The 14,597-nt window shown below is 31.7% G+C and overlaps 1 protein-coding gene and 1 pseudogene across 2 annotated transcripts; both read left to right on the top strand.

Moving 5' to 3' along the window:
* Nucleotides 1-2,696: 2,696 nt before the first annotated feature.
* Nucleotides 2,697-8,548, top strand: LOC111310133 (anthranilate synthase alpha subunit 1, chloroplastic). The gene is made up of 11 exons (XM_022909289.2): nt 2,697-3,103; nt 3,628-3,812; nt 3,894-4,083; nt 5,204-5,355; nt 5,495-5,610; nt 5,705-5,951; nt 6,051-6,107; nt 6,210-6,362; nt 6,624-6,704; nt 7,719-7,805; nt 8,012-8,548. Exons 1-11 carry the CDS (start codon nt 2,809-2,811, stop codon nt 8,333-8,335), a joined length of 1,887 nt encoding a protein of 628 aa, XP_022765024.2. The 5' UTR covers nt 2,697-2,808; the 3' UTR covers nt 8,336-8,548.
* Nucleotides 8,549-9,306: 758 nt separating this feature from the next.
* On the top strand, nt 9,307-13,185 carry LOC111309482 (uncharacterized; annotated as a pseudogene). The gene is made up of 2 exons (XR_016330501.1): nt 9,307-12,203; nt 12,595-13,185. The product of XR_016330501.1 is annotated as an uncharacterized LOC111309482 (transcript).
* The last annotated feature ends 1,412 nt before the right edge of the window (nt 13,186-14,597 follow it).

Here is a 14,597-nt window from a genome sequence, read left to right as displayed (position 1 = left end):
AAACTTTAAACAACCTTTTTTTGCGTAATATATATATTACGTAATTTAAAATTTTATTTTTGAAATGTTTTGTTAAAAATCGAACCTAATTAATTAAAAAAAATTCATCCTCAACAATGGAGTTTTAAAAATAATTAAACTGATTGAAAAATATCTCATATATTAGTCATGTATTTTTGAGGCTTCACCAAGATTGAAGGATCAACATGTATTCTTATATTTATGAATATTAAAAAATTAATTAATAAATAAACACATGTCAACTTAATGATGCTCGTAGAATTTAAAATTAAAATTTTTAGCATAAGTATATAAAAAATGAACTAATATAAAGTTTTGAAATTATAAAAAATCATGGTTTCCCAAAATTATAGTAACAAATTTAATGTTGAAGATGACTTCAAATCTTAATACGGATAATTGTTTTTTAATTTTTAAATTGTGATTTTTTATGTAAATGGCCTCTTTGTTTTGGCAATTCCGTTCTTTTTATTAGTTAGCCAATCATCAATGCAACAAGGCAACCTGCAGGATTATACATGGTTACTAGGTTAGCCAGACTATTAAATTTTTAGAGAAATAAAATAAAAAATGATTTTCTTATTTTAATTAATTGGGTTAGACTACACAATAATTTTTTTTTTAAATTTTTTTTCGATATCACTTTATTATTTGAAGAAACTTGAGATAAAATTATTAAAAAAATATCTATGTAAATTCATTTTCGACCAAAAATAATGTGTAATTACTAACAAGCAAATTAATAATTCAATCAAAAATCAAATCAATAAATGTAAAATAAATATTTACAATTATTATAAATATCGAGATTCGATTCAATACATATAATATAAATATTTATAATTATTATAAATATCGAAATTTAAATTTTAATGTTAATAAATAAATTTAATTTCTGACAAATTATATATATATATCTCAAGATTTGGTTTCTTCACAATTCTAGGTTCTCACGCCAATGACATAGCCCATGTGATTTTCACAATGGAAAATTTGAAAATTTTTTTTACAAGGATGGAAACTTTTGTAGAGAAAGACTTGAATTTAATTTTTTTTTGAACAAATTATATGCGAAATCAAGAATTATCCCATCCAAATAGTTAAATCATTATTTTTGGATAAATCCACTTAAAATTTATTATATAATTAATTATAGTTATGACTTAACTGAAAAGTGACAAAAAAAAAAGGGACTAATTATAATTATGAATTTGTCACCATTATTTTATTATATTATCGAGACAAAGAATCTTGAGACAAGCCTCTTTGTAAAAAAAAGCTGCCGTTTTTCACATTTTTCAATGATCATGGAGTTATTGATTAAAAAAAGTCCGTTACTTTTGACACATTTATCTTGTTTTCATCCTTAAACATTTTATTAAAAGCATTTAACAACTGACACAAAGAGTTTATGATTAAAAATTACGAATTTGAAAAAAATTTATGAACTAAATGCTTTTTTAATTAGATAATTATTATGGTTGAGGAAGTTTAAGGGTAAGTTAGAATTAAAAAAAAAGTACTTTAACAAATTAACAAAAAAATAAAAAAAAATAGACCCATTGAAGAGAAAATGATAAACAAAGCTTTCAATTATGTCTAAATTAATATTCATCCTTAATATCAACATGTTTGTATAATTTTACTAAACTCATATCTAAATAAAAAAAATTTAAAAATTTTAAATATATTAAAAAAATTATCTCATCCATTATTAATAAAATTTAAAAATTCGAATTAAGAAGTTGACAAATATTTTTTAAAATATATTTTTAAAAATTAATATATAATATAACAAAAAAGACATATAATAAAATTCTAAAATCTCTTATAAAGTATAAAAAGTAAAATTCAAATCTTTCTATTTCCATTGAAAAACTTTGATAATGTATATAATCGAAAATGTAATAAAATCAAAACGCATAAAATGATTTTGGAAAAAAAAAAGAAAGAAAGAAAAAAACAAACATTTTAATTTTTTTTATTGGACATTGTAATTTTACAAGCAATTACATGTCGTCGAAATAATATATATATATATATATATATATATATATATATATATATTTACTTCTCCAAGGAAAAAGGTAATATGTTAAAAAAAGTTTTACAATAATAAATTGTAATTAGAAATTGAAAGCATTTGGGATTTACTACCATATTTGTTACATCTATTCCAGTTTAAAAAGAGAATTCAAATACCTCTTTCAAAACCAAACAAAAATTTATGTATTATTTATGAATATTAATATATCTAACAAAAAAAATAATATAGTGTTTATAAATGTATTTATAATACATGTATTGTTCATAAATGTATAATATGAATGTATCTATTGTGAATAGATTTATGTATATTTTCATCAAATTCATGCTAAAAAAAGAAAAATTGCCTAGATTTTTTTTTTTTCTAAATTTGTGGGTAATTGAGTAGGATCTTAGGTGTAAATTTACCATTATTAACAAACACCAAATTGTTGGCAAAAAAAATAAAAAGACCAGATTAACTTCAAAAAAGAATAAAATTCAATACAACAAAACCATAAATTTATTATAAAAAAAAAAGCTTGCTTTGGTTTGGTTTGCATTTTTATTATTTACTTTTTGCTTCTTTCAATTAAAGGTGAAAAAATAAAAAATAAAAAATAAAAATAAATAACAAAAAGTAAAAACACCGACCAAATATACCTTAAAAAAAAAAAAAACCCACTAAAATAATTCAAGATAAATAAAAAAAAATCAAAAAGGGCAAAATCGGAAAAAAAGTTTCTGGTTCTACTGCAGCACATGCACGGCTCTATAAATGTCTCAAACGGCTCCAACTCCACATTTCAGCCCCTTTTCTCACAAAAATTCAAGGGAAGAATCCAGGTTGGTTATTGGCGACTGGAAGTTTCGGTTACCTCGATGAGCTCGACATTAACGATGGCAATGCAAAGTAGTAGCCTTGGAATTTCTCACCGACTGGTTGCTTCAAGTCACCGGCTTTCTCAAGTTCCGGTCACCCCCCGCATTTCTCCCGCTTCGAGTTGTTTCCATAGTTCACTCAAATGCAGGAACTCTCTTTCAAGCTCCTCACTTGGTAAATTTAATTTATTTTTAAAATAAAAAATAAGTTTTTTTCTTTGTACTGATTGGCCGTTGAGAAAATGCGGGAAACTTAAAAGAAAATTTTGGGAGGCTATTTTTTTTTTTTTTTGAATGAAAGAAATGGTTGAAGTAAATGATGAAAGTGAACTGTTTTATTGAAAACAAACTAATGAGAAGTTAAAATAAATTTGATTCATAGTTCATATTTAATTATTTATGTCTACTAAAAAGTAATGATTTTTAAAAAATATTTTTTTGGCTTCAATTTGAATTGTTCTGAAATTTGAGTAAATTTGATTTCCCTTCCCTTTGGTTACTGGGAAAATGCGGGAAAGAAAGATTTAAAATTTTTTTTTTCTATTTTTTGATAGAATAAGGAACAATTTAATGAGTTAAGTAGGCCCAATAAATTGCCTTTGTTTTTTTTAGGTTTGATTTTATTGATATAATTATATTTTTGGTTCATTCAAAGTGAAAATTGACTTTTATTTTGGTTTTTTTTTTTTTTTTTTTCAGTTACTAACGAAAGCAAGTTTGTGGAGGCTGCGAAAAATGGAAACTTAGTGCCCCTTTACCGTTGCATTTTCTCTGATCAGCTGACTCCGGTGCTTGCATACCGGTGTTTGGTTAAAGAAGATGATAGAGAGGCTCCGAGTTTTCTTTTTGAGTCAGTGCAGCCTGGTTATCTGGTTTCTAGTGTTGTAAGAGCTTTAACCATATGATTTATACGCGGGGTAAATAGTTTTATGATATTGTTTGATATTGGAGTTTGATTGTATTAGGGTCGTTATAGTGTGGTTGGGGCTCAACCGACAATGGAAATTGTGGCGAAAGAAAACAAGGTTATGGTTATGGATCATGAGGATGGTTGTTTGACTGAAGAGGTCGTTGAAGATCCGATGTTGATTCCTAGGAGAATCTCTGAGACTTGGAAACCCCAACTTATTGATGATCTTCCTGATGCATTTTGCGGTGAGAATGATTGGTCTTTTGCATGTTTAATTGTCATAAATCTCTGTTTGATATGTTTGTAATGATGACAATATGCTTGCATCTCTCATCATCAGTCTTTATTAAATATGGATCGATTGCGATTTTGTGGGTGGTTTTAAGTTCGTGCCTTATTTGATCACCAGTGATGTTTCTTGATTGGTTGCTTTGATTTGCTATGCTCAAATTAAGGAAAATAGACTAATAAGTAGTTAGCTGTTGTCGCCTTGTTGGTAATTTAACGGCTTATTTATTGTTCAATGACACTTGCAGATCGAAGCTTTGATGTAGAACTTTTGAGTGTGTTATTTTGTACATTTGATAAGAGTTACTAACGACAAAACATGAATATATGTCGCAAAACACTTTAAGGCAATTGAAAGATTTTCAACACGTGTAGCCATCTCAAATTCATGTGATTATTGTGACAATTATAATATGATCAGTGAGGTAGCTTGTTTTTTTATTACAGTTTGTTGTATAGCACAAGAGAGATGCATGGTTATCATGATTTGCTAGGAGGTTTTATGGCTATAGTATGTTATATATTTTTTTTTATGGAGCACTGAGCCTTTGCCAGATGATTTTGGCACCCTTAATGATTAATGGGTGAATTTAGAAAATCTGGGGATTGGAGTGGTTCAAAAGTTCATGATGTGTAAAAGTATCATCAGATACTTTTACATTTATTGATCAAAGAAATCTTAAAAATTTCAGCATTAGAACTATGTGATGTGCGCAGTGAATAGTCATCCAAAGGAAGGTTGGAATAGTTGAATAAATAGGGCGCACATGCACTCTAAGTTCTGGATTTGCTAGAAATGATAAAACTGAATGAAGGTACTCTTTTTGCAAATATGTAGCTTTATACATGCAGTGGTAATCAAGTATCTTGGAATTAAGCTACTTTCTGGTATTGAACCAGCAACTTGTCTGCTGTCTTAACTTCTTAGGTGCATAATTTTATTAAGATTCTCCTGCTGTAAGTACTTAGTTTTCAAAATAATGTTGGAAAACTCTGATGTCACTTCATTGTTGGTTGATATGGTTTCTCTATGAAATCATTAAACTCACACTTTGTACTAATTCCTATGATATTTAGGTGGATGGGTTGGTTATTTCTCCTATGATACAGTTCGCTATGTGGAGAAGAGAAAGCTTCCATTCTCAAAGGCCCCACCTGATGATAGAAATCTCCCAGATATACATCTAGGGCTCTACAATGACGTGATTGTATTTGATCATGTGGATAAGGTATCCTTTACTCCATCAACAATACACTTTGTCTTGCAAGGGAAACTGAGTTCAGTATTTGTGTTCCAATAATCAATCAGTTCTGTTAGAAATATAAACAGCATGATGGAGTCATATTAACTGTTCTTTTTATTGGCAGAAAGCATATGTAATTCACTGGGTGAGGCTAGATCGACACTCCTCTGTTGAAAAAGCTTATAATGAAGGAGTTGAACATCTCGAGAAGTTGGTGGCTAGAGTGCAGAATGTTGACCTGTGAGCACCAATGATAGTGTAGCATTTGTTTTGATGAAGTTCAGATGACTTTTAATTTATCTGACATATCATTTTGTTTGGATTTTATTCTTAGGCCAAAGCTATCTCCAGGCTTTGTAGATTTACAAACTCATCATTTTGGCCCTTCTTTAAAGAAGTCAAATATGGCAAGCGAAGAGTTTAAGAAGGCTGTGCTACAGGCAAAAGAGCATATTCTAGCAGGGGATATTTTCCAGATTGTATTAAGTCAACGTTTTGAGCGGCGAACATTTGCTGACCCCTTTGAAATATATAGAGCTTTGAGAGTTGTGAATCCAAGTCCATATATGGCTTACTTGCAAGTTAGTTTGTTCTTCTTTAATTATTTATTTAGTTGTGAATATGTGAATTATTTCAGCAGTTGCATTTTGCGAATTTTATGATTTCATATGCCCTTCCAGGCTAGAGGAGGTATTCTAGTTGCTTCAAGTCCAGAAATTCTTACCAGGGTAAAGAAGGTAAACTTTTACACTATTTTGGCCTTTTTTGTTACTGATTTGAAATTGTGAAGCACTACACAGCCATTCTAAGATCTCAATTGTTGTCATTGGCATGAACAGAATGAGGTTGTGAATAGGCCATTGGCAGGAACTACAAGGAGAGGAAAAACACCAGCTGAAGATGAGATAGCAGAGAAGCAATTGCTAAGTAATGAAAAGGAGTGTGCAGAACACATCATGCTTGTTGATTTGGGACGCAATGATGTTGGAAAGGTCTTTCCAAAGCAACTTCAATTATGTATATCTTTCCATGCAATTTTGGAGAATTTTTTTTCTGTTCTCTAGCTTAGTTAGTGTGGTATTTCATTCCAATTTCCTCCTGTGAATGACAGAGTTTCCTTCTAAAAAAATGAATTTTGTAATTTCACTTAAAACTTCATGTTTCTTCTTTTATTACATTGGAAAGGCGATATCTTTCCTCTTCAAGAGAGAGGTGTGCAACCAGTTGTTTATAAATGCATATTATTGGTGCAGGTCTGTAAATATGGTTCTGTAAAGGTGCAGAAGCTGATGAATATTGAACGATATTCACATGTAATGCACATAAGCTCCACGGTAAGAATCTATGCTTTTATCATCTAAACGTTTATTGACTTATTTACATGAAATGAAACATGTATGGTTCTTCTTAAGGGTTAGTTTTCCATCAAGCAAATACTTACTGTTACCAACTTGTTATTTTCTTCATTAATCTGAAAGAAAAGGAATGAAATCCTCTTATTTCGATACTTGCTACTGTTCATTTATGTAGATTGTAGATCTGAGAAGATCTTGATTTGATAAATTCTTCAGGTCTCAAGTATCTTTATGCATAACAAGATGAATATAAATATTAAACTCTCTAAATCATTTTTGGTAGCTCCAAAATTGCTCTTTGGCTTACAAAGGAAAGAAGCACAACTTTTTATTGTATCACACATTGTGTGATGTTAACCTAGATTAAAGTGCAATGCTTTATGTTTAGTCAGTTTATTCTATTAGGATTTATGATTTAGGCATGAGACGGTTGTCAAATGGGTTGATATAAAACTCTTTTTATCTTAGCAATTTGAGTCTATTTTGCCTTTTGCAGCACTTTTGTGACTTAAAATAGTTTCAGATGTACAAACACTTTATTAATGATTGGGCAAATACATCTATGTTATTAATAGTAGTATTTTTTTTTCATGTTATCATAATTGTTCAAATAAAATAGTCATATAATATGGTGTATGCAGTATGCTACATGGATTTTCATCATTTTATTTTGTTAAAAGGCATTTTCGGACTGCAATTTCTTGGGGTCTATAGCCTTATTTCCTAAGTTGTATTGCATATCTAATAGGAGCCGGTGATTTAAGGATTTTTCATTTCCTCTTTTCTGTTGCTGTCTAACTGAAATATTCTGATTCAAACAACGAAACTGTGCATTCAAATACATTTAGAACGTTCTGATTAGTTGTTTGCTTCATTTCTGTTTCTTAATGACCAAACAATCCAAAGAATTTATTTTAAACATTCTTTTAGTAATACGACATACAATTAAATGATTCTTTTTCCTTTTTTCATTCTGAAACTTAACTTGCACAGGTTACTGGTGAGTTGCAAGATCATCTCACTAGTTGGGATGCCCTCCGTGCTGCACTTCCTGTTGGAACTGTTAGTGGAGCACCAAAGGTTCAGTACTTACTGTCATTTATCATGTTTTATGCAAATCCTGTTTTCTCAAATGATGATTGTATGCTTTCAAGTTTGCCTTGATTCTGGCATTACGGTCACAGCCGCATTGCTCATTTATATGCGTTGTATCACTGACAGTCTCCTTAATTTATGAAGTATTTCTTTCCTCCCTTGTTTTGATCATGATTGGGATACTGATATAGGTGAAGGCCATGGAGCTAATTGATGAGTTAGAGGTGACAAGACGAGGCCCTTATAGTGGAGGATTCGGGGGCATATCCTTCACTGGCGATATGGATATTGCCCTGGCTCTCAGGACCATGGTATTCACTACAGGAACCCACTATGACACAATGTACTCGTACAGAGATGCTGGCAGACGCCAAGAATGGGTAGCTTATCTTCAAGCTGGCGCTGGTATAGTCGCAGATAGTGATCCTGACGCTGAGCACCATGAATGCCAAAACAAAGCTGCTGGCCTTGCTCGTTCCATCGACTTGGCTGAGTCTGCATTCGTTAATAAGTAATGCAAACTTTTATTAACCATCGGAGTTGTTCGCCAACCTTGATCAGCTCAAGTTTTCTTAATGTTATTTAGAAATTTGTCTGAAATACAGTGCCTTACCTGAGAAGAGAGGGTAAAAGAGGAACAGCAAAATGTAAAATATTAGTAACTTTTTATAACAGTTATATGACAAAAGTTAAATCTTTCAGACAAATCAAACTTCTCTTTTCTTCAAGATTAATTGTTTGTTAGTAATTATTCTTAATCAATTGCTAGTTATTTTCATTTCTACTTGATTTCAAGTTTACTGTGGCAGAGGTGACATGAAAACAAGAAGACTGCCTGGGAAACCGCTTCAGAGTTCATACTCTCCTTTGTCAACACTAATTTTTGTTTTGTCTAGATTGCATCACTTTTATGAGCCAATATAGAAATTTCCTACGTGTTTGACTAAACATGACTTTTTTTTTTCAACCTTGTTGAATTTGTTGAATTTTGCTGTGGAGACCGGCACCATTTTTCGCTTTGACCAAAAAAATTCAATTTTATCTCACAAAATGTATTTGATAAGTTTGAGTTTAAATTTTAATTTATATATCATAAATTCTTAAAATATTTCAATGTGAGATTGGTATTTTATAAACTCATAAAATTTTCAGATTATCTCAATATGAGATTAAAATGTCACAAATTCAATTCACAAAAAGAATATCTCGATGTGATTCTTTAAAACTTGACGTCTCAATCAAACTTAACACGAAACACAAAATTAGAATCATACAAAAAATTGAGATTCTAGAGGTTGAGATTTTAGAGTGGCTCTCACGATTGTGTTTTGAAAATCATTTTAATACTATTTTTGAAAATCTGTATTTAACTTGACAAATATTATCTGTTTTGAACAAAAAATTTATGATTTTATCTCACAAGAAAATCTTATAAATTTAAGTTAAATTTCAACTTATATAACATTACATAGCGTCGTGAGAGATTGGGTCTCACATCTGCGGTGTTAACAATTGCGTTTATGAGACTTCGGAGAAATTTCTTAATGCATTGTCCAATCAATTTCTTTTGTTGCATATGAGACTCCGAAGGAATTTCATAATGCATTGTCCAGTCAATTTCTTTTATTGCATATGGATAACGACCTTTCAACTTCAAATTTTTGGAGTCGTGTTTTGCCATCAAACTTGTTTGTTGCTCGTCTATCATCCCTTTGCTTGTTTCCTAGACTAATGGATAAATCCTGCTTGAAAAACCAATGGATCAGTCAGATTAAATTTCTGCTCTGCATTGTTACTTTGCAGTCAATATCATTCAAACATGCCTTGGCTTCGGGGAATGAAACTGACAGACTAGTTTTGTTTGCTTTGAAGGATCAGCTTGTTGGTGGTTCTCCAGGAGCTCTAAATTCATGGAATGATTCTCTCCACTTTTGTGATTGGCAAGGTGTTAGATGTAGTCCTCGGCATCAGAGGGGAAGCTCTCTAAATTTGGCTGGTCTGAAATTAGGTGGTTCCTTTTCTCCTTTAATAGGAAATTTAACCTTCCTTAGAGAAGCTGACTTTTCTGAAAATAAGTTGAAAGGAAATATCCCCATGGAACTTGGCCACTTGAGGCGGCTTCGTTATCTAAATCTAAGCGACAATAATCTCCAAGGCCAACTGCCCGTTGAGCTTTCAAATTGCTCAAATCTCCAAGTGCTTATTTCTAGCTACAATAACCTGCAGGGAAAATTCCTTTCATCTATGGTGGTATGAAGAATCTTATTCAATTCTCTGTTGGTGCCAACAATTTATTTGGGACTATTCCATCTTCTTTTGGAAACCTCTCATCATTGAATTTCCTCGCACTTGCAAAAAATTATTTCGAGGGAACTATACCTAGTGCCTTGGGTAGAGTATCCAACTTGAAAATACTTGCTCTCAGCTCCAATAACCTGTCTGGTCCTGTTCTTCTGCAGTTTACAATCTTTCATCTTTGATTGTTTTCAGCCTAACTGCAAACCAATTATCTGGTAGGCTTGCATCCGAATTAGGCCTTGATTTTCCAAAACTTGAAATATTTTATATTGGAGGTAACCAATTCACTGGAACGATTCCAAGGTCAGTATCCAATATCTCTAGCCTGCAATATTTGATATATCTGCAAAGAATTTCTTCGGATAAGTTCCTAACAATTTGGGAAACCTGAAGAATCTTCAAGCGTTTACCATTGACTATAACAATCTTGGAAGTGGGAAAGCAGGAGATCTGGATTTTCTTTCTTCTTTAAGCAACTGCAGTCGATTGCAGGAATTGGTTTTACATGTGAATAGATTTGGTGGGGTGTTGCCAGATTCTATTGGTAATTTATCAACTCGGTTCCAACTTCTTTATATGGAAGGAAATCAGATCTCTGGGAGAATACCTGAAGGAGTTGGCAATCTTGTCAACCTTTATATTTTCCACATGGGGTTGAATTTCTTGACAGGCAACATTCCTAATTCCATTGAAAAGCTTCAAAATCTTGAAGGGTTGCACCTCCCTTCAAATTCGTTATCTGGTAAAATCTTACCTTCCATTGGTAATCTCACTCGACTGTCTAGACTTGCGTTATCCAGGAACAATTTTGAAGGAAGAGTTCCACTGTCAATCAGGAAATGCACAAGTATGTAGATATTGGAGCTTTCGCAAAATAAACTAAGTGGCGCTATACCAGATATATTGTTCTGTGCTTTACAAAGTTTGATCAGTCCTGTCTCATAACTCTTTCACTGGTCTCCTTCCATCAGATATTGGTAGCTTTAAGAATCTTGTAGAATTATATGTTGATAATAACAGTTTATCTGGTGAAATAGCCAAGGAACTTGGTGACAGTTCTGCACTAACAATCCTCTACATGCAGGGAAACTCCTTTGAAGGTAGCATTCCTCAATCTTTTGGCAATTTGAGAGCTCCTGAAAACTTGGATCTTTCCCATAACTATATGTCTAGCGTCATACCTCGTGAGCTTGCAAAACTTCCATTTTTAGTGAGTTTAAACCTTTCTTTTAACCAACTGGAGGGTGAAGTTCCAAAAGAAGGGGTTTTCAAAAATGTTAGTGCATTTTCTATCACTGGAAACAGAAGGGTTTGTGGGGGAATTCTTGAATTTGAACTTCCAAAGTGCTTCAATCAGGAATCAGAAAACAAGGGAAATGCTCCATCAACCAAAGTCGTTATTATTATGATCTGTAGCTTTCTGGTCGCCACGATTTTGGCTGTGCTTCTTGTTACATTTTTTTGGAGAAGGAAGTCCAAGAGGGAGCTCGTCCCTGGAGCTTTGTTGGGTCATAGTCACTTGCGGGTGTCATACAAAGAGCTTCCTCCAACTTAATCTGTGCTGGAAGTTTTGGCCCTGTATATAGAGGAAATTTGCTTCAACTAGAGAATCCTATTGCTGTGAAGGTATTGAACCTTCAAAATCGTGGCGCTACAAAGAGTTTCATAGCTGAATGTAAGGCTTTAAGCAAAGTTCGACACCGGAATCTTTTCAAGATTATCACTTCTTGCGCAAGTATTGACAACAAGGCAATGATTTCAAGGCTTTGGTTTTTGATTTCATGCGTAATGAGAGTTTATAAAGCTGGCTGCATGCACAACTTGAATCAAAGTATTTAAACTTTGTTCAGAGGATAGGCATAGCTATTGATATTGGTAATGCATTGGAATACCTTCATCATCATTGTGAGACAATAATTGTCCATTGTGATCTGAAGCCGACCAATGTTCTTCTTGATGCTGACATGGTCGCCCATGTCAGTGATTTTGGGTTGGCCAAGCTCTTGTCTGGTGCCACAGGCAATTTAGTTATAGATCAAACAAATTCTTCAATGATTAAGGAAACAATTGGTTATGTTGCCCCAGGTAAATTTTCATACTCTTTTTGGCAGCATGTTTTTGTGACACCCCGATCTCACTATAGGAAAATTTGAAAATTTGTTATGATATATATATATATATATATATATATATATATAAAGATTTAATTCCAAATTTGTAAGACTCTTTTTGTGAGATAAAACCGTGAGATTTTTGAATCAAAGTGGATAATACCCTTAGGTTAGATGCCGGTTTCCACATTTTCATAATTTATTTTGCCAATTATTCTTGCAATAGTTAATCAGATCATAAATATTGTGCACTGATTCAAAAATTGATTAATGATGCAAAATCCAAAATGTCAATTTCAATAAGAGTTGAAAAAGCATCCTAGCTAGGTATAAAAAAAGTGCTCTAAGTTAACAAATTATTGCAGAATATGGCATGGGTGTCTCAGTGTCTCCCGAAGGCGATGTTTACAGCTTTGGAGTTCTCCTCTAGGTGATGATAACAGGAAAGAGACCAGCAGATGACTTGTTTCATGATGGCTTAAGTCTTCACAGTTTCTGCAAGATGTCATTACCTGAAAACTTGAAGGGGATTCTGGATTTTTGCTTGCTCCAACAGATGGATGAAAACAGGCAAAGAACAAGAAGTCAGCAGAACGTGGAAGAAGAAACGTGGGAGTGTCTGCTTTCTTTTGCTAAAATTGGAATTGCATGCTCTGCAGAAGTTCCAGGTGAAAGAATGAGGATTGAGGATGCTATCTCAGAACTACATGCACTTAAGGAAAGGTTGATTCGGATTCGAACAGGAATCAATACGAGGGACAGAAGACAAGCAGCATAAGCATGAGTTTCCCAAGTTCTACTATTTTACATCTAGTTAATTTCTTTTTTGATCAGACTACCAGAAATTACTGTTCTCAATTCTAAACTAGGATTGTCGAAGTTTTATTTTGATTTCGAATAAGGCGGATTCGAATCTTGCTCTTTTAAGTTGGAATAAAAGTAATTGTTGTCTCTCATATTATCTCTTGATTGGAAAACTATAGCTTCTTCAGAAATTAAGACAAATTTCCTATGAAAATGGTCCCTTCTTTACTTGCAGAAATTTTATAGCTAGCTTGTATGATTGCATGTGACGATGAACAATAAACCTCCTTGAGGTCCTTATGTTAGCTGAAGAATAACAATTAGACCAACTCCAAATTTCATTTACAATTAAATAAAAACGAAAGAGAAGACGACAAAGGTTAATTTCGTATAAATGGAGCTTAAGTACTATTTGTCTGAAAAAAAAAAAAAACAAAGACCGAAGAAGACAAAGGTCAGTTTCGTAGAAACTGGGGCCTTTTTTATTAGTGTGGTCAAGAATTTTCTAGTATGAACAAAGACAAGTTTTTCTAAAGTCATCAAAAGAAACAATAAAAGAAGAACAAGGACGATGTTTCTTCGCAAGTGGATGTTAACGTGCATTTTCAGCCAAGGCCCGTCCCCATCGAGTGAAGACTACTTCATGGTTTTACGCCGTTCTTTTCCTTGCAATTAGTATACAAACTTTGAATAGTATAATAACATGACATTGTATAATTTACGAGATATTATTTATTTTAATTTAAAAATTTTATAACTTTTTTAAAAATTATATCATATTATTTTTATACATTCTTTAAATATAAAGATTAAGAGCATCACAATTTCTTTATTTTTAAAGCTTCAAGTCAAATCCAATCATAAAATTAAGATTACATCAAACATTAAGATTCTAGATGTAATATCTCAGTCCAAATAATAATTGAGCTAAACTTTTATCAAAGCCTATTAATTTATTAGGAGATTAATTATTAAAGAAAAGTGACATAAACATTTTAGGAAAGAAAACCCAGTTATCGTAAAAAAAAAAAAAATAGAGCTCTTTTTTCGCATCTTCTTTAGGGTTAAAGAGCATGAAAAATCAAGTTAAAGATAAAAAATCAAAGACTACAATAGTGTTAATATCCTAAAAGTAAGTATATGCCATCTTTTTATTTAAATAAATACCATGTGGGTTGTTATTATTTGGAGTTAAAGTTTTGAAAAAAAAACTAAAAAAAATTATGAAATCTTTCATTAATCATCATGATCTATTTGGTTAAATTATTAGGCTTTGTTTACTTCATATTATTAAGATTTAATAATGATTATTGAATGAATTTTAAAGGTTGACAGTAGGGATTTGAATTTTTAAAGATTGAAGGAGAAATTTTATTTTTAGATAAGATGATATAATTTGCAATAATGAATTAAAATAAAATTTTGTATTAATTGATAGATTATTACTATAAGGATTATATATCGCTGAAAAGCATGTTGAATCTACTTTATAATGAAACAAATGGAAGTCAAATTCGAGTTTTCTATAAAGAGTTGTCTAATTTTACTTAAAGATATATAGACT

Source organism: Durio zibethinus, chromosome 19 (assembly GCF_047325235.1).
Source record: "Durio zibethinus cultivar Kanyao isolate XHJ-2024 chromosome 19, ASM4732523v1, whole genome shotgun sequence".
NCBI classification, from domain to species: Eukaryota; Viridiplantae; Streptophyta; class Magnoliopsida; order Malvales; family Malvaceae; genus Durio; species Durio zibethinus.
Note: the sequence above shows the minus strand (reverse complement) of the source record. Positions and strands in the feature narration are given on the sequence as shown.